This window comes from Ahaetulla prasina, chromosome 1, assembly GCF_028640845.1.
Source record: "Ahaetulla prasina isolate Xishuangbanna chromosome 1, ASM2864084v1, whole genome shotgun sequence".
Taxonomy (NCBI): domain Eukaryota; kingdom Metazoa; phylum Chordata; class Lepidosauria; order Squamata; family Colubridae; genus Ahaetulla; species Ahaetulla prasina.
Window position 1 is genome coordinate 306,141,591 of NC_080539.1, and position 18,052 is coordinate 306,159,642.

Consider the following 18,052-nt stretch of genomic DNA (forward strand, 5'->3'; position numbering starts at 1 on the left):
AAAAAATCCAGTTGTTTATTAGGAGCACCATGTCAGCACTACCTAGGTGAAGCTCTGGCTTCGTGCAATTCGCACCTTGCCTCTGACCTTGTTTCCCCCTCCCCCCAGTGTGTCACCAGTCACATTCCCCAACAAAGCAATTTTGCAGGTTGTAGAAGTCACTCCCTCCAGCTGTTTTGAATCTCCATGGAGATGGCCTTGACTTCGGCTGGCTAGGCTGTGTCTTGTTTTGACTGAGGTATGAATTTCTTGGTGCAGCTGCAAGGTGTAATTCCCATCCCCCTGCCTATGGCAACTCAGGAGCAGAACAGGAAAGCTTTGCGAATTGACAGTTGATTCTCCCCAAAAAAGTACAATGGTACCTCAGTACTCACTAGCTCTGAAAGTTGCTGAATTTGGTACTTCTTGCATTTTGATGTGAACATTTTGTCCTGGTACTCATTGTTTGTTCAGTACTTGGTGCGCAAGCTAGAAGTTATTGGTTTTGGCTGCCTTGCTACCAACAGCGAAACAAAAGTCATGTGTTAGTCACATGGTTTGTTTGGCACTTGTAGTATTCGCCATACCTCCTGGAACCAATTAATGACAAGTTCTGAGGTACCATTATAAATGAAAATGGCCCAGTTTTTTTCAGGTGGTAGCTAAATTGAATAAATCAGCTGCTCTGGTTTTTCTGGGTGTTTTCTAGTTTTTCTCTCTACCTTATATCACCTGTAAGGAGCTATTACATTTGTGGAAATAACTGTAAGTAAAACATTCAAATGGAAGTTACATTATTTGCATAATACTGTTGATAAAAATTTCCTACATCCCTACATGAGATTTCCTACATTAATCATTCACCATTTTGTATCAAAATATAAATAAGAATCAAAACCCAAAAAGCAATCGTCAAAATTGCAATCATAGTATGATTAACTTTAATTAAATCATTATAATTAGGAAAATATTTACAAGTGGAAGACATAGAACATACCTTTAAAATGTTTACCTTTGCTTATAACAGCATAATAGCTAGCTTTTCTTGGCTGATGCAATATCTCAATTTACAGCTGTACAAGTATATATATGTGTGTGTGTGTGCATGTATATAAAAAATACAACTTCTAGTTTGTCCTTGAAAAAGAAAACTATACAAATTTAAGAAAATTTCCTGCTAGCCATTCAACAATTGCTGCTTTAATTTTATTAGATAGTTCCTTTACTGATCAAATTTCTTCCATTTTATTTTGGTTTCAGTCATAAAAATCAGAAAGTGTTAAATGTTTCACACTTGATATATACAAAAACTGCATAAATTTTGTAAATGTTATTTCTCAGAGTTGTTACTATTTTACTGCACTAAACAACAACAAGATCTTAGTAAATTATCAGATATATTTTAGATAGTCCGGGAGTCTTCTATAGCTTATCCACAATAACGATTTATGATGGTTTCTTCTGGTTCTATAGTAGAAGTCTCATGAAGAATAGGATTATATGGAAAGAAATACCCCTTTGGCCCAATTTTGCACAACAAATCAGAGACAAGTTCTTCAGTCTTTAGCATCTCCTATTCCATCAGCATTAATAGCAAACATGGCTTCTGCTTCAGGGAGGCAAGGTGAATCGTATATCTTGCATATCCGAGTTTCACCACGACCTTTTCTCAAGTAAAGCCTAACCAGACAAATTAATGCAGTTATTAAAATAAAAATAACAAACTATTAAATAAAACATTAGACATTTATTCAATTTATATGCCATTCTATCAATCAGAGAATATTTTGGGCAACGTTCAGTTAATTATTAGTGTTTTAAGGTTTTCTTCATCCATCATATACTATTGGAAACTCAAACAAAACAGTAGGTAAAATAGGTAAGTGAGTTAAAGGAAAAGGCTAATGTGACAAACGGAAAAAAAATCCTACTTCATTATCTTTGTTAACAGTTACAAAACCAAATCCAATGCTGAATACTAGTCTCTTGTATTTTTTGCTGCTTTCTTTTATTCCTCCCAAGTGCTACAGTTAAGTACTGTCCCAGTGACATCAATCAAATAAAGTTGGTTTCTTACAGAAAGTCTGCAATTGGCCTGCTGTGCCTACAGCACATTGATATGCCAAGAACATCAACAGCAGAGCACAATATTATCCAAAATGCTCATGTGTATTTGAATAGCTGAAAGGGCTAAAGAAGCAATTAAATAAGCCTTCTATTAAGTCATAATAATATCCACGTATGAACTTATTGCATGTTACAAATATGCATTCATATTAAATATACTTTTTTCTTTGCTTTCAACTACTGTTTTACAATATATCATATGATAAATTTGTAGTTTTCTTCATTATGCTGCTAGCTGAAGATTTCAAACTTAGCTTTATATTTCTAGAAGGTACAAATTGGAAGTCCAGTATACGATATAATCAGGTCCAAAGAATCATAGTAATTACTCCTCCTGTGCTTGATCAATAAAACTTTAACTTTGTTTCTTTTACCATTCACACAATCTGTTCCCTAGTGAAGATTGCCACAAATGGGAAAATGATGAACATTTTGACTTTGACTTGCAAACTTCCCTATGACTTATGCTGAAGGGATTGGACTAAAAAGTTTTCCATAGAAGAAAAACATTTGATGTAACCTTAAATTGTAACTTCTTTTAAATCATGCTGACTACAGAGACTATGGATATCAGCTTCTGTCAGCATTAATCAATCATGTGGGAATCTGCCAAAAAAGGTTAGTGAAATCCGGCCCTTAAAGTTGTTATTCAGGACTTCATCCAGCTGGAAAGGAAATCTTATTTGAAGTTCATGAAATAATTTATTTCAATCAATAGGAAACACGTGTGTGTGTGGATTTCATCTTGCTCTGGGGCAAAAGACAAAACATGTTCAGGGAAACACGTTAAAATGCTTTATTGTACCCTGAAAGAAGGGAAAAATGTTTTCACTGTCTTCACTAAATAACATGAATTCAATTCCAGCACCCACTACACAGTCTGTTAAAAAGCTTAAACAGATTAATTTCCTTCTCTTATTATATTTATAATTCATCTTCAATACTTTATTGTTGAATTTCTCAACTATTTTAGGTGCTGAAAAACAGTTATTTCTTGTCAGAGCATTAAAAAAAATATCTCACATTAAGATATTTAAAATTTAATAGCTGGAGCAGTGAAGGCTTGCACAAAGGGTAAGAACACTGCTGTGTTGATTTACTGGACTATGCTCCTGTTTGCCTATCTTAGTTAATGTAAACATATTTATTTATATAAAACTGGTTCGGATCAGAGTTTCTGATTCCATTTGCACATTGGCTACTTAATTCCGACATATTAAAAATACTTTTCTACATAGTTAATTACTGTATTCTCCAAAGCTTGCAGGTAAGATACTTTCCATTCACTTTCAAATATTTAATTGAACATTTTGAAGACATCACATAAAAATTGCTTATAATTACTATACAGTATTCATAATCAGGATTACTTTTAATTAGATCTTCTGCAATTCCATCATGTAAGCAGACTGTAATCTTTTTTGTCCTTTTGGAACTTTATGACTACTGTTCACATGCTTCTAATTCTTGAGGCTCATCATCTCTAGAACATCCTCTGAAATCTATGAAGTCTATAGAAAGAGTGGATCTGAGGCCACCTTGTGGTGGAAACGAGTTACAGGAAGCACAAAGATTCTACGTTTTGTTCTACTTCTACAGCATCTGTTATTTGTTGTAATTCATTTTTTTATTCTTTTTTGCAAAACAAAATGTACCTCTCTATAATTATTGTCTCTTAACTGTAGTCACCAGCTCTCTCCAACTGAGGTCAAACACTACCACCTAATTAAAGTCTGGAATTTCTTTTATAAGGTAAATCTAACGCACACCTGGATTTTTTGAACCAGTGTGATTTATAAAATAAGCAGACTTTTAAAGAGATATTCAATAGGAGTATATTTTATATTCTTTTTAATCTATTTAAAGTATTTCCCCCCCCTCCGTTTTTCTTTGTAAAAAGCACTCCGAAATGTTACCTATCTTGAGTTAGAATAGAAGCTACAAATCACCAATTTCTATTTAAACAAAACCTGGTTTCAGTTTCTGCAAAATCTGACATCACATTGAAGCTTCACTCTAATTTTCACAAAATTTCTAATTAAATGAAAGCATGAAAACTGTTCACTAAAGCTAGCATTGCCATCCTACCTGGTTGTTGAAGCATGTGCGATAATATTCCCTCCAATAGGTTTTTTAGGATCTGCAGCAAACATTGCAGCTCCATCCACTTGTGCTACCACCTGGTTTGTGATCACAACTGCTACACCAAACTGTTGTGAAAAAAAACATACAATCAGTTTCAGCTTCTTCACTATAAACTGGTGGGGGGGGGAGGAAAGAGGCACGGTGGCTTAAGGATGCTGGATTTGTCAACCAGAAATGGTTGACACTCCAGTGGTTTGAGCCCTGGTAGTATCACAGGACAGGGTGAACTCCTATCACTCACCTCTAACTCCTGCCCTGCCCACCCAGCAGTTTGAAAGCATTATTGTTGAGTAAATAAATGGGTATTGCTTCGTTGGAAAAGGGTAGCTGTGCAAGAACGTAGCCCTGTCTGGACATGAAGTGAGATAGGCAGAAGAGGCCACAGAAGATGTCATTAATGCGAATGCTGCTAGTCAGATGGTGCAAGCTAATTTGCCCCATGGCACACCATGGACAAGTGTGCAGGTGAGAAACATAACTAGCAATTAAGTTGTCTGGTTTAATGTGTAAAATGTAGATTCCCCCCCCCCCCTTAAAAAAACCAAAATAAGTAACTGAAAAATCCCCAGTGTAGGCTTGGGACTACACATTGCTACAAGGGTCTTTATGCAAAAAATTGCAAGTGGAACTAATGAGTACCTCGTCTGCTAGTCGAAGCAACATGCGCAGGAATCTCGCTAAATGCATCTGCCTGGCTGATAACTCGCCTCGGCCAGAGTAATCTGTCCGGTAAAGAGCTGTGGCACTGTCCACTATCAGTAACGCATATCTAAAAGAAAAGAGCAGAACAACAGTTTTCATGTACTGATTTTAATTCTTGCCCTCCGAACATGCTTGCTTTTCTGGATTGTCTGGCCAATTTTTAGCATGCTTCAATTGAATATGTTAAGTATCAAAAAAAGGGATACAGGTAGTCCTCAACTTACAACAGTTCATTTAGTGACTGTCCCAAGTTACAATGGCACTGGAAAAACTGACTTCTGATCACTTAACGACCATTGCAGCAGCCCCACAGTCACGTGAACAAAATTCAGACACTTGGCAACTGACTCCTATTTATGATGATTGCAGTGTCCCAGGGTCCTGGCAACGCCTTTTGCGACCTTCTGACAAGCAGTCAGTGGGGAAGCCAGATTCACTTAACAACCGTGTCACTAACTGCAGTGGTTCACTTAACAACTATGGCCAGAAAAAGGGAGCAAAATTCACTTAAATGTTTCGCTTACTAACAGAAATTTTGGGCTTAATTGTGGACATAACTCAAGGACTACCTGTACATCCTGCTGCTCTTCCTGAGTAAGAGAAAGAGCCACGTTAGCAATATTTATAGCCTTACCAGGATGAAAACCAAACCAACTGACAACTGAAGCAGTGAGAACCACCTTGATTTCTTTCTTGGTATCCATTCAAGTTTCACATTAAGTTCTGTAAAGCAGGCATGCCTAATAATGACAAGCAGCCTCTGTACAGCTGTCCATCATCTCTTGCCAAGATAATGCATGTGGGCCTTTGAGACAGTTGTTTGAGTTCTGAACACTGCCTGGATTAGTCCCTCCAGTTTTCCTGGCAAGATTTCAGAGGTGGTTGGTTCACTATTGCCTCATTCTTGCTAAAGTTGAGAGAAAGTGGCTGGTCCAAGATCACCTAGTTGGCTTATGCCTAAGGCAGGACAAGAATTAACCATCTCCCAGTTTCTAGTCTGCTGCCTTTAATCACAACACCAAATTGGCTTTATCTAGGATGATACTATTTGAAATGATTAAAGATAAAATATGGTTGTAATCGGTTAAAAAATATTCTCACATATGTTAGAATAAATATCAGAAAATGGTATGACGTAGGTGGAACAATAATAAAAGAAGGCACTTTCATTCAATTCAACATATGGTTATAAAAAGCGTATGCAATTTATTTACCAAAGGAATGCAACTTGTTAACAAAGCTTCTATTGAACCATTGTAATACATATTGTTTTGTCTTTAGCTAAGACTCCTAGAAGCAGGCAAACCTGTGGTAAACACAGCTTGTTTTGAAAAGCAATTTTATAAGAACTTTTATAGGGAAAGAACCAAAGAAGGTTTTTATGCCATTATCTTTCCAACTTGTATAAAATGATGCGTATCCTAAATTGGACATCTTTTACATATAATTATTTTAATTTGTTAAAGGAGAAGTCTCCTTGACTTTTTACCTTGATTCCGTCATCATAGCAGATGCTTGATAAAGCAACTGGGTTTGATGGTCTGTATTAAATCCTCGAGCATAAGCCACGTTATCAAGAACATCACTTCCAGATAAACCATATCTGGGGAAATAAGGCAAAAATAGATAAATTTTACAGGAGTGGAAATAAATGCATGTGACTGAAATACTGCCCACACCAATAATTTCCAGATAGAAGCACAGACCTCTCAGCCACCGCTAGCAAGCGCTCTGGGCGGAAAGTGCCTTCTGTGTCTATGTACATGGCCTTCCCTTCACCACCGCCTCGATCAATAGGGAGCTTAGGAAAAAAAAGACCAATTCAGTTTACAGAAGTGAACTAAATTGCAAGATTGCATCTTTCTACGGTATGGATATTCCACGCAACATTTTGTATCCAGTGTTATGCAAGGTGACTCTCTCCCCATCCAGTTACTCATCCCTTCTCTAAACTTGCTGCAGAGGATCTGCCAATCTAGCAGGGCCCATCGGAAGTGTGTATATGAGAAAGAATGAATCTGCCCTGTCAGTGAACACGCATCATTGGCTATAATCCATTATATCAGGCTGTTGGGGAGTTGTCTTATTATCACCTAGAAATACAAACTGCTAACCAAACAAACCAAAGTATATTATTTTGTTTGCAATTCTTAAAAGAAAGAATTTATTAATAGGTTTGTTAAAAGGAAAACGAGGAAAGGGGTAACTGAAGAGGCCAATTTCAGATAAACATTAAATGACAACAAACTACTAAAATATATGTAAACCAACTAATAATGTATAGCCACATTATAAATACCACAATAAATATTTATTTAGTTGATTAATTTTATGGGGCACATTTCACCCGATAAAACATTAAAGATAATTGAGGACAACTAAATTCATTTTAAGGACCATTAGCTGAATGATGATATAGCAAATAAATCCAGCTGTGGAAAGAGGGCCTATCAGTGGAAATTATAGTTGTAGAAATAATTAAGAAGAGTTTTCTATTTTAGTATAAATTTTTTAAAAATCTAATTTTTCAGAACATCTACCAAGCCTACAAATTCCCAGTCCTGGATTTGCTATCAAGAATCTCATTTAGCTTTCAGCTTCTAGAATGTCCTTGTGCTTAATCTAAAGATGTCCTGCCTGATTGGGATATTTAAAGAACTGCAGCATTTTCCACCTCAGTGAAATCAAGACTTCCAAATCAGGGTCTTCAACCAAACATCTAACTGAGCCTTCCTGGTCAAAATGACTACAGAATTCTAAACTTACTGCATTATCTTCCCAGTCCTGAGAACCAAGTAATTAAAATATATGGAATAAAAAAATTCTAAAGATTTTTCTGCACAGTATTACACAAAGAAAAGTCTCCGTTGCTTACTTGACAGGTTACAGCCAATGTGTGACATATCTGAGTTTTCCCTGTGCGGAATTCTCCAAACATCTCTGTTATTGACCCAGTTTCTATTCCACCTGGACAAGAAGTATAAATTTCAGGCATATCACAATAATTGTAGACATACAAATATGCTCATGAGATTGTGTATCAGACATTTAAAATCAAACCTAAAAGATCTGAAAATCTTTATTTCTGCAAATATATCCCATATTGAACAAATGTACTTCTGAAACTCAAATACTTTTACAAGAAACATAATGAACAGAATTCAGACACTGGACATTATTATGTAAATCAGCCATACTGCACAACAGCTTTTTTATTTTGATTTATGAAAACTATTTAATATTATTCAACAACTAGATGTTTTTCATATGACCTTATCAGGATGCTGAGATTATTTTTGTAGCAACTCTTTTAGGAGAAATTAAAGTATGAGGACTTTAGCTTGGGAAACAATCTGTACAATTTTTTTTAGCAATGGTCTTCTACTATTTTTTCCAGAAGTAAACTTCACTATGTTAAGTCTACGTAGCAATGTAATATAAATATTAAATTGAAGGTTTATGGGACCTCAAAATATGCTCTTTCCTATATTAATGCTAGAAACAATCCAAAACCACCGTGTATATTTATGTCATCTACTTTTGATTTATAACATGTAATAATGACTTCATGACCAATTATAAATCAAATGTTGTACCTTGAAGAAGCTTATCAAGTTCTTTGGATCCAGTGGTAATTTGAATGATCTCTGAGCGTCTTTGGTGAAACTCTGTAGCTGTGGTAAATCCCATTGGAACCAACTTTGCTGCTTCAGCCTACAAATGACAGTGAAATCAGAAGGTTGGTTTTATTTTACAACTCAGTTATTTCATTTGTATTGTGTTAAAATTCTCACGTTTTCCTATAATCCTTTAAATCAACCGCTTGCAAAAAGTATATGATACAGTGGGCATGCTCCAGGTTCTCTCTCTCAAATGTTGTTACCTAATGGGACCTTGGAGATGCTCTTTCTTGATGGCCCTTTGGAATAGCCTCCTACCTGAGATTTGAGGGATCCCTATCCTTTTAGTCTTCTAGAGGGCTGTGGAAAGCTGGCTCTCCCCTAAGCATTAGGTTAGGATGGAGTTGAGGGAATTTCTATTTTATGAATTGTTATGAGACACCAAGAATCATTATATAAAGCAGAAGCTCATATAAGTCAAATCAATCAGTCAATAAGATAATACAAACAATACTCAGTACTGCAGATGTACATGTTTTCTGAACATTTTAAAGCAAAGCATGATTACCAGGATTTTATCTGCTTTAGCTTCACTGATGCCTTTAATATTGAGCAATTCCTTCTTTGGTGCATAGGCAACAGCTTCAACGGTGTGAAAACCAGCTTCTTCCAATTTCTTCACATCATTTGCATTTATTCCACATTGCTATAGAAACAAATATATTGTTATATAACACGTTTAATGTAGAAATCAAAGAATTCTATACATATCAGATATAATGATCCAAATGTAATAGGTAACAAAACTAAACAACCTAATATTCTAATTTAAGAGTGAGCTCCACTGAATGAGATCTGATCCTGCAATCTGCAAAGATAGCAGCTGACATTTATAATCAGCTTTGTTCATTTCTATCATTTCCATCAATTTAAATAAAAAGACAGCTTTAAATTCTTCAGCAAGTAGTTTTAGTAAAAAATATAGTTTAAGTTTTTAAAAATAAAACTAGTCATTTAAAAAAAAATATTTTACACAATGAATCAATACTTAACACTGTCTTCCTTTTTGTGCATAAGCAATAAGTAACAAAAATACATTTAAGATTTATCTATCACATTTATATGGCCTCCTATTTCACAGAAGCAACTCTGGGCAGTTTACAATAATCAATAAAACAATATATAAAAACAGTCATTATAAAAATATAAAACCATTATTAAAAATAAAAATACATTATTAAAATAAGTTAATTCAATAACACTAAGATTTGGAAATTAGAATGATTTGGGTAACAATTTGTCTTCCTTTTCTCAAAATTTCAAAGATTGCATAAAAAGGAAACAAATCACCCGTTGTCAAGTCAGATATTTTATAATATCAGCACTGGTGGCAAGGAGCTTTATTTCATCAAAAAATTTAAAAATCTACAATTAATGGTTTCATTGAAACTTGCACTAAAACAGTAAACAGGAAAACTATCAATAAAGAATATAAGATGGGACTGAAGATATGACTCCAACAGAGTTTTACAGTAATACGTGTTAGTAATTGTTGTTGCTAGTTGTGAAGTCATGTCCGACCCATCATGAACCCATGGACATGGGTTCCTCCAGGCCTTCCTATCCTCTGAAGTCCATTTAAGCTCACGCCTACTGCTTCAGTGACTCCATCCAGCCACCTCGTTTTCTGTCGTCCCGTTCTTCTTTTGCCCTCAATCTTTCCCAGCATTAGGCTCTTCTCCAGTGAGTTCTTCTTTCTCATTAGGTGGCCCAAGTATTTCAGTTTCATCTTCAGGATCTGGCCTTCTATAAAGAGCAGTCAGGGTTGATCTCCTCTAGGACTGACTTGTTTTAACTTGCGTTAGTAATCCATACCTCTAAACGAGAAATAGGCTGAGGACCAAAGCTTTCCTCCTCCGTGGAGATATCTATGCTCTCATCGCATTGCATTTGCATAGCCATGGCACAAAATATCCGATATTCCTATCAAGAGAGAAAACAACTGCAGTTTGAACAAACGGCACAAAAGTACTGTCACTCTGTACAGCTTTTTAAAATTGGCCTTTAATTTTATGGTCATATCCTCTTATGTGAAAAGTAACCGTATCTGGAAGACAGCCCACAAATACAAACGCTGTAAATGTTATGCATTTCTTGGCATATTGCACTAATTAACATTAAACAGGAGTAAAAATGAGATTAATATTTTTTAAAAATATTATTTCTAGCCCCCGTTTTATTCCTGACCGGAACTAAGACCACGATTTACAAATTCCCCAAGCAACACCTTTCTGTCCCCCAATTCTCTTCTGCCGACACCGCGCGAGAGAGGCCCAAAGGGAGACAAGACGGCCGATTCCTGACGGCCTCCGGCCTCCAACAGCCGCCTTCCGTGTGGAAAATAAACGAAGCTCGATGTTTCGGTTGAGTTGTGGTTCGAGCCGCCGCTAGGCCATTCGAAGGCCTGGCGCAGCCGGGATCCTTCGGCGCGCCCCCAGAAGCCAACCCGCTTAGACTCGTTTGCTTCTTCCACCTCCCGGTTCAGATTAACCCGCCACAGGTCACGTGACCGACGCACAGGCGTACAGACATCCCTGCGGAACGCGGCTTAGACCAAAAACAAGTTAACAACCCCCCCCTTTGCGCATGCGCATTTTCTAGCGGGTTTGGCGGTGTGGAAGGAAAGGGTTTGATCTGCCGGAGAGGTATCTTTCCAATTTTTTTTTTTAATTTATAGTTTACTTTCATTGGCATTCTCTCCTTATATTCGTGGTGTCTAGCTCGGTTATCTAGACCAGAGGTCTCCAACCTTGGCAACTTTAAGCCTGGAGGACTTCAACTCCCAGAATTCCCCAGCCAGTTTTGTAAATTTTGTAAAGTCCTCCAGGCTTAAAGTTGCCAAAGTTGGAGACCCCTGATCTACAGAGCCATAATTTTCAAAATGCCAACTTCAACTCGAACCTTTTTTTCTTCGTGATTGATTATCCATGCATCTTGTACCTGGATGCGTACAGCTTCCTGAAACTTTTAAACTGTAGGTGGGAAAGTGAAGCAGAGTAATACGTGATGTATTAATGAGAATGTAGAGGAGGAGAATGAACGTTTATACCTGTTTGTTTGAAGAATTTCCTCCCCCCCCCGCCCCAAATATTGCCTCCCCATGGAGATTTTGGAATGAGGATTGGTCATCGGTCTGTAAGAGGATATTCCCTATCAAAGCAAGTGCATTTCCCGTATTTAGTTACTTTAGTTATTTTAGTATTTAGTTACTTCGGTAGACTGTAGGCAGGTCTTACAACCCTAATTGAACATCTTATCTTTTCCCTTGGAAAATTGCAGTAGGTGATGGCACAAAGCAAACTAGTGCGAATTAAGACAATGTTATTTACTTAGATCTCAACATTTTTTTTAGGTTTTTATCTCCCTTTATTACCTTATATGTAATTCAAGGTAGCCAACATTTACAATATTCCTTTTTCCTCTTTTTCTCCACAGCAACCACCCTGTGAGGTGGGTTAGGCTGAGAATGACTGGTCCAAAGTCACCCAGCTGTTTTCGTATCTCAGGTGGGATTGGAACTCAGTCTTCTGGTTTCTAGCCCCATGCCTTAAATCCTAGAATTAGATCAAATTGGCTGTTTTACTCTTATGTCCTGCCCTCCCCTGCCCCCTGCTGGAGTTTGCTGAATAAACCTGTTCTTGTGAAATGCACGTGGATGCAACTTGATTCATATGCCTTATAGTTCTGCTTAAGCCAGTGTTTTTCAAACTTTTGGCAAGGTTTAAGATGTGTGAATTTCAGCTCCCAAAATTTCCTAGCCAACTTGCTGACTGGGGAATACTGCACCTTATGAAAGCCACACCTTAAAAATGGCCATGTTTGAAAAACACCAATTTAAGTTCTTAAAGAACCAGGAATCTATGACTGGATGACTATAGTATGTGGTTAACTTGCAGAAACCCAACTAATAGTGATTTGTTCAATAAACTATGGCTTAATACAGTGTGTGATTATTTCTTTTAACATGAACCATCTTCTTAAGGTAAGGAAACACTTAGCTTTCCACAATTATACTTCTGAAACACTTGGAATACTGTTAATTACAAACTCAGTATGTGCGATATGGTTACAGAAGGCATTATTGTAGTTTCTGCCATGGCTTCCATCCTCTGGAACATCACAGCCAAAGGTGTGGTTCAGATCCTCCCTTTTGGCCTTCCAAAAAGGCCTGGAAACTCTGCCAACTGGCCTGAGGCCCCAACAGAGCATGGCTTTCTAGAGGTGGTTAATAGATTAAGAGAAGACTCCACCCTCCTTCCCGTGGGCATCTTGCTCTCTTCCATTCCAGGAAAGGGATGAGGGGAGAGAGACATGAACTACATTCTGATGCAATCTATAGTGAAATAAGTAGAATGCCTATTGTGTTATACATTAAGCCTGCAAAGTAGCACTTGCTTCATTAGTCAAAATTCAATCATTATCAAATAACTAGAGTAGTTTGAGGACACCTTGAGGTCCTGAACGAGAGGTGGGATAACAATATTTTTATACCACCGTAACATCAACATTATATCACACAATAATCACTACAACAAATTCTTTGGACAAAACAGCAGTCTTAATAGATCACTCCTATTAAGCAGAAATGAGCATGTGCATAAAGGGCTAGGGAAAATAAAACATAAAAAATTATTTATAGGAGCTAGATGTCCCCATCACTGAAATTTCAGGAATTAGTGCAGGCTGAATTTTTCTGGAGGATCATGTTTTCTGGAGGATCATGTTTTTCTGGAGGAACATGATTGCTTGATACCAATATTATGTCCTATTTTATACTGTATTGTTTTTTTCATTTTGATTTTCTATGAATGTATTCTTTTCTGATGTCCATAGGTAGCCCTTGGTCCTCAACTTAACAATTCATTTAGTGACCTAAGTTATAACAGGACTGAAAAAGGTGACTTATGACTCTTTTTCACATTTATGATCATTGCAGCATCCCATGGTCATGTGATCAAAATTCAGACGCTTGGCAACCGACTCATATCGATGACAGTTGCAGTGTCCCGGGGGCCATGGGATCCCTTTTTGCACTCTTCTGACAAGCAAAGTCAATGGGGAAGCCAGATTTACTTAACAATTGTGCTACTACGGTAATTTAACAATTGCAGTGATTCACTTAACAATTATGGCAAAAAAGTTTGTAAAATGGGGTAAAATTCATTTAACAAATGCCTCACTTAGCAACAGAAAATTTGGGCTCAATGGTGATCATCAGTTGAGGACTGCCTGTGTTTTTTACTATTTTATATTGCAGTCTGCTATGAGTCTAACCGCACAGAAATTAAATGATACTATCTGCTCAATTGTGACCGATTCTTGTGATTCTCTGACTGTATGCACATTTTCCAATCTTGTACAGCTTCTTTCAGTTTTTTTATGCTCTGGCTGGTGTCAGCTTTGATGATTTGTAGCCACCATTTTTTTGGTGGCCTCATTTCCTTTTACTGTTGAATATTCTGACTGAGCGTAATTGCCTTTTCCAATTCGTTTGATCACATTACGTGGCTGAAATTTTGTGATTTTGCCTTTCAGTGATATCTTTTATATACTCTAGCATTTGTTTGTATAGGAGTATTCTCTGACACTACAGCTCAAGCAAGTTGATTTTCCTTCTAATTTTTTCATGGCCCAACTTGCTTTCTATGTAGTTATGAGAAAAATAATTGTACTGACTAATCTACATATAGTTGCCAGGCTGATGTCCTTGTTTTTCCATACTCAGTGTATTCAAATTAAATAAGTGTCAATTAAATTTCATTAAGGTTTATTTTTAGGGACATGTAACATCCTAGTATATATTAAAACTCTTGAAAACAGGTTGGCAGAGTAATAAATAGAAAAGATAGAAGAAAACAGGTAAAAGCATTATCTGAACCAGACATGAATAAGAGGAAAACACAGGAAGTAAAGCAGTGCATAAAAACATATTTAAGAAAAAAGAAATTAAAAAATCTTTGTTTACTTATGTTTCAGATGTGTGTATGGTTCTGAACAGGAGAAATGCAAAGTTTTATATTATACTACATTAATCTACTATTTGTTTTCTATAATAAAAAGTATAAATATTATTGAACATTGGACCACAATGATTCTATTACACATGCTGTTAACCTTTTTTTATCTGGATGCACATTTTGCATAGTTCAATTCTATTTTACAAAATCTTTTTTTCTCTTTTCATAAAATTGGTGTGAATAAAGTGCTGAACCCAACATTCTAAATGTTAACAGAAACATTCTAAACAAATAACAAAATGGTGATTCACAATTTAGAGGGAATAGTTTTTTAAAAATAATAATAATAAAATATGTAAAAAATTTATTTTATTAAAATAAAAAATATTGTAAAATTTAAAAATAAAATACAGCAAGTAAATATTGAATTTAAATGTTGGCAGTGTTTTTTTCATTTCTAAATCACTACCAAGATGGTAAAAGTACTGTTATAAACTTTATTACACTTTTCTTTTTGACAAAGTACTAAAGTTAAAAAACACTCAAACATCACAAAACATTTAAATATGAAATATTTTACATATAAACATAATTTGTCCACCAACAAAATATTAGACAAGGGAGATATCCTAGAAGTTTTGTTGTAAGAATGTCAACAATACAGATTCAAAATGAGCCTGCACAAAGATGCATGTTAATAATGCTGCCTTCACCAAAACTGAAGACTTTCCTCAGTCAGTATAATGGAATAAAAAATTAATACATCCTTTGATCATTTCTAAAAAATTTGGAGACTATTCTGTATCCAATGTTCAATTATTTAAGTGCCTTATAGATAGCTCCTCTTACTCATCTTAGCATCCCTTTCCTGCAGTATATGTTTCGAAATTACATCAACTGCAATATATACTTTATTCTATTATAAAATAGTCTCTCAGAAATAAAAGGCAACACAAAGCACTACTGGAAAGATACAGAAAAAAAAACAATAGAGGAACCACATTACAGTTTTGCACTAGTTTGTAGAGGAAAGGCTAACTATTTCTGCTTTTCTATAGTTTAAACAAAGATGTAATCACTCTAGTACTACATGCTTGATAGTTGACATATTTTTCCCCCGAAGAAGAACAAACTACTGGACAATTGCTCTTTTATTTTTCGGAATTGCTGAAGGATATTGGAGTAGATTACAACCAATCTGATTGACCATTCTCTTCAAATAGTTGGCTCCCACTGGAACGCTGGACAAAACCACAGAAATTTCCTCTTGGCTGAGAACAGAAAATACATATATACAAATTGATTAAGACAACATTTCTGATAAACTTTTTCACAGAAGTGAAGTATATATCATTACCCAGACATTCATCTTTGTTTTACTCACCCAAGATTGCCTGTGCATTTTTGGATAGTGAAAACTATTGGAGATGTTGGATAATTGGCAGATAAAGAGAATTCGACTTCAAACTTTGCAAGAGGCATAGAACTGGAGAACAAAAGGCTTACACTACATATGAAAAAAAACAAACAGATATATAAAGTTAGTAATTATGTATGTTACTAACCAAGCAAAATTCCACAGTCATATGAAATAATTGGGAGAAGCAATCAGATTTAGAATGAAAAATTGTGAACATGGATGGATAACTTTATCTTTCACCTAAACCAAATGGTATAGTGATAATCTGAACTGGACTCTAAATTAATAATTTGATCAATAATAAGTAAAGATGAATTTGGCCTATTTGCAGTAACTTCCTCAGAGGTGGCCAATTAATTTTACCAAGGGGCCACATGAGAAACTGGGACTGTTGTGGAGGGCCACTACTGCCCACTCTGCTGCCACCTCCGCTGTGGGCTGGACAGGGACGACCAAAGTGCTGGATATGGCCCATGGGCTGTAAAATGTCCAGGTCTGATGTCATGAATATATTCAATTTGTTCTCTCTCACAGACGACTTTACATTGTTTTTGTATTGAATGTTCAAATGGTCAGGTTTCAGATGGTGTTATCAGCTGTGCCTCTCCTAGAATAGAATGACATGTCTGCTTACCATGATTTAATAACATCCTGGATTCATTGGTATATAATGTGTTATAAATAGGCTACTCTTCAAAAATGTTTGGAAACTTCAGATATAACCAATGGACTATGTACGTGTCTTTTTTAAAAAAAATTAATTGCTAGTTCTTAGGAATCTTTGTTTGCTTCCACTTTATTTCTGGAGACATTTTAAATAATATGAAATTATAGAGCCATAAATGGTCAGAAACTTAATAAAGTTCCTTAATAAATATACCTTGCAGATATTCTAATATATTATTGTTTCAGTTGTGTTTTCATTGCTGCATCCCATTATATCCATCTATAATAATTCAATGAGAGGTGGTATACAAAGTATCATTATCATAAATAACTAAAACTGTTACTAAAACCCCTTATTATTTTCTCACAGTAAGCCCACATACATAAATTTTGTGAGTATTAAGAGCTTCTTTCAACTCTTTACTACTAAAAAACCTCTCTGCCAGATCTGCCTATTGGATGTGCTTGTTTTTAAGTTGCCTGTCAAATTTTATGTTCATGACTTTTTTTAGCTTGTATTTTGCTTACTATTTATTTTAATCTGGTTCTGGAATCCACTATTTGAATATTTCTCTGTTCTTTTATTTACTGCATTTTTATGGATTTTGTAAAGTTTATACCAAATTGGATAACTGTGCATTTTTGTTCCTTATTATGCCCCTTGAATTCTATTTACCAAAAAATGTTCAACTTTTTTTCCAACCTTCAGCAAAACGGATTATGACTCCTGATGATTGCCTGGACAAATCCATCCAGGTTTTTTGGCTGCAATTTCAGAAATGATTTGTCATTGCCTTTGTACAAGGCTGAGGGAGTGTGACTGATTTTTACCTGGCTCACTTTGTGCCTAAGGCAGGAACTAGAACTCATAGCCTCTTTGTTTCCAGCCCTAGGCCTGTAATCACTTCCAATCTGCCTCTTGTTCTAAAATGCACCATTGTAAAAATTCAGTGTTGTTAGTTAAGCATAAAACTATGGAGTAATTTGGCTGAAATATAATATGTATTTACAAACTGGGAAGAGTTTTTTTTTAATTATTTGTATGCACAAAGCATACAAGCTGAAGTAGATTAGACAAGCACTTACTTTGTGTCATTCACTTCAGTCTTCAGCAAGTAAAATTTTCCACCCCATTTATTCAGAAATTCTATCTCTTCTCCCAGAAGTTGACAGCGGTTCACCACGAGAGACAGATCATGCAGTATCTGGTTGAACAATCAAAATAAAAGTAATCTTAACATCCTAATACACACATAGATTTTCTAGAAAATATGTCTATGGAGATTCTCAGTCATCCAGGTCATGGCTTTCCCAAAGGTGCTTTTTCAAGAGGCAACTGGACTTTCTGGTTTTTCTTTGAAGACGTTTCCTTTCTC

The 18,052-nt window shown here is 35.8% G+C and overlaps 2 protein-coding genes across 3 annotated transcripts in view; both read right to left on the bottom strand.

The window, feature by feature from the left end:
* Positions 1-903: 903 nt before the first annotated feature.
* On the bottom strand, positions 904-11,218 carry RAD51 (RAD51 recombinase). The gene is made up of 10 exons (XM_058162090.1): positions 10,861-11,218; positions 10,449-10,556; positions 9,142-9,279; positions 8,550-8,667; positions 7,829-7,920; positions 6,660-6,754; positions 6,443-6,556; positions 4,891-5,020; positions 4,195-4,316; positions 904-1,659 (listed from the first exon to the last, which is right to left on the bottom strand). The coding sequence occupies exons 2-10, from the start codon at positions 10,533-10,535 to the stop codon at positions 1,536-1,538; spliced, it is 1,020 nt and encodes a 339-aa protein (XP_058018073.1). The 5' UTR covers positions 10,536-10,556; positions 10,861-11,218; the 3' UTR covers positions 904-1,535.
* Positions 11,219-13,589: 2,371 nt separating this feature from the next.
* Positions 13,590-18,052, bottom strand: part of KNL1 (kinetochore scaffold 1) — a 38,332-nt gene continuing 33,869 nt past the window's right edge. For both annotated transcript variants that reach the window (XM_058162087.1, XM_058162088.1), the window contains exons 24-26: positions 17,763-17,881; positions 15,975-16,097; positions 13,590-15,861 (exon numbers count right to left, since the gene is read on the bottom strand). In XM_058162087.1, coding sequence (XP_058018070.1) covers positions 15,723-15,861; positions 15,975-16,097; positions 17,763-17,881 — 381 coding nt within the window. In that variant the 3' untranslated portion in view covers positions 13,590-15,722. The remainder of the gene's footprint in view (positions 15,862-15,974; positions 16,098-17,762; positions 17,882-18,052) is intronic.

What these genes read in the sequence shown, in the direction of transcription:
- RAD51 (XM_058162090.1), bottom strand. Translation starts at nt 10,535, where the DNA reads ATGGCTATGCAAATGCAATGCGATGAGAGCATAGATATCTCCACGGAG. An exon ending in CATTGGCTGTAACCTGTCAA is followed by an intron (nt 6,755 to 7,828) that starts GTAAGCAACGGA and finishes TTTTTTCCTAAG; the next exon opens with CTCCCTATTGATCGAGGCGG. An exon ending in TGCTTCGACTAGCAGACGAG is followed by an intron (nt 4,317 to 4,890) that starts GTACTCATTAGT and finishes TTTTCACAACAG; the next exon opens with TTTGGTGTAGCAGTTGTGAT.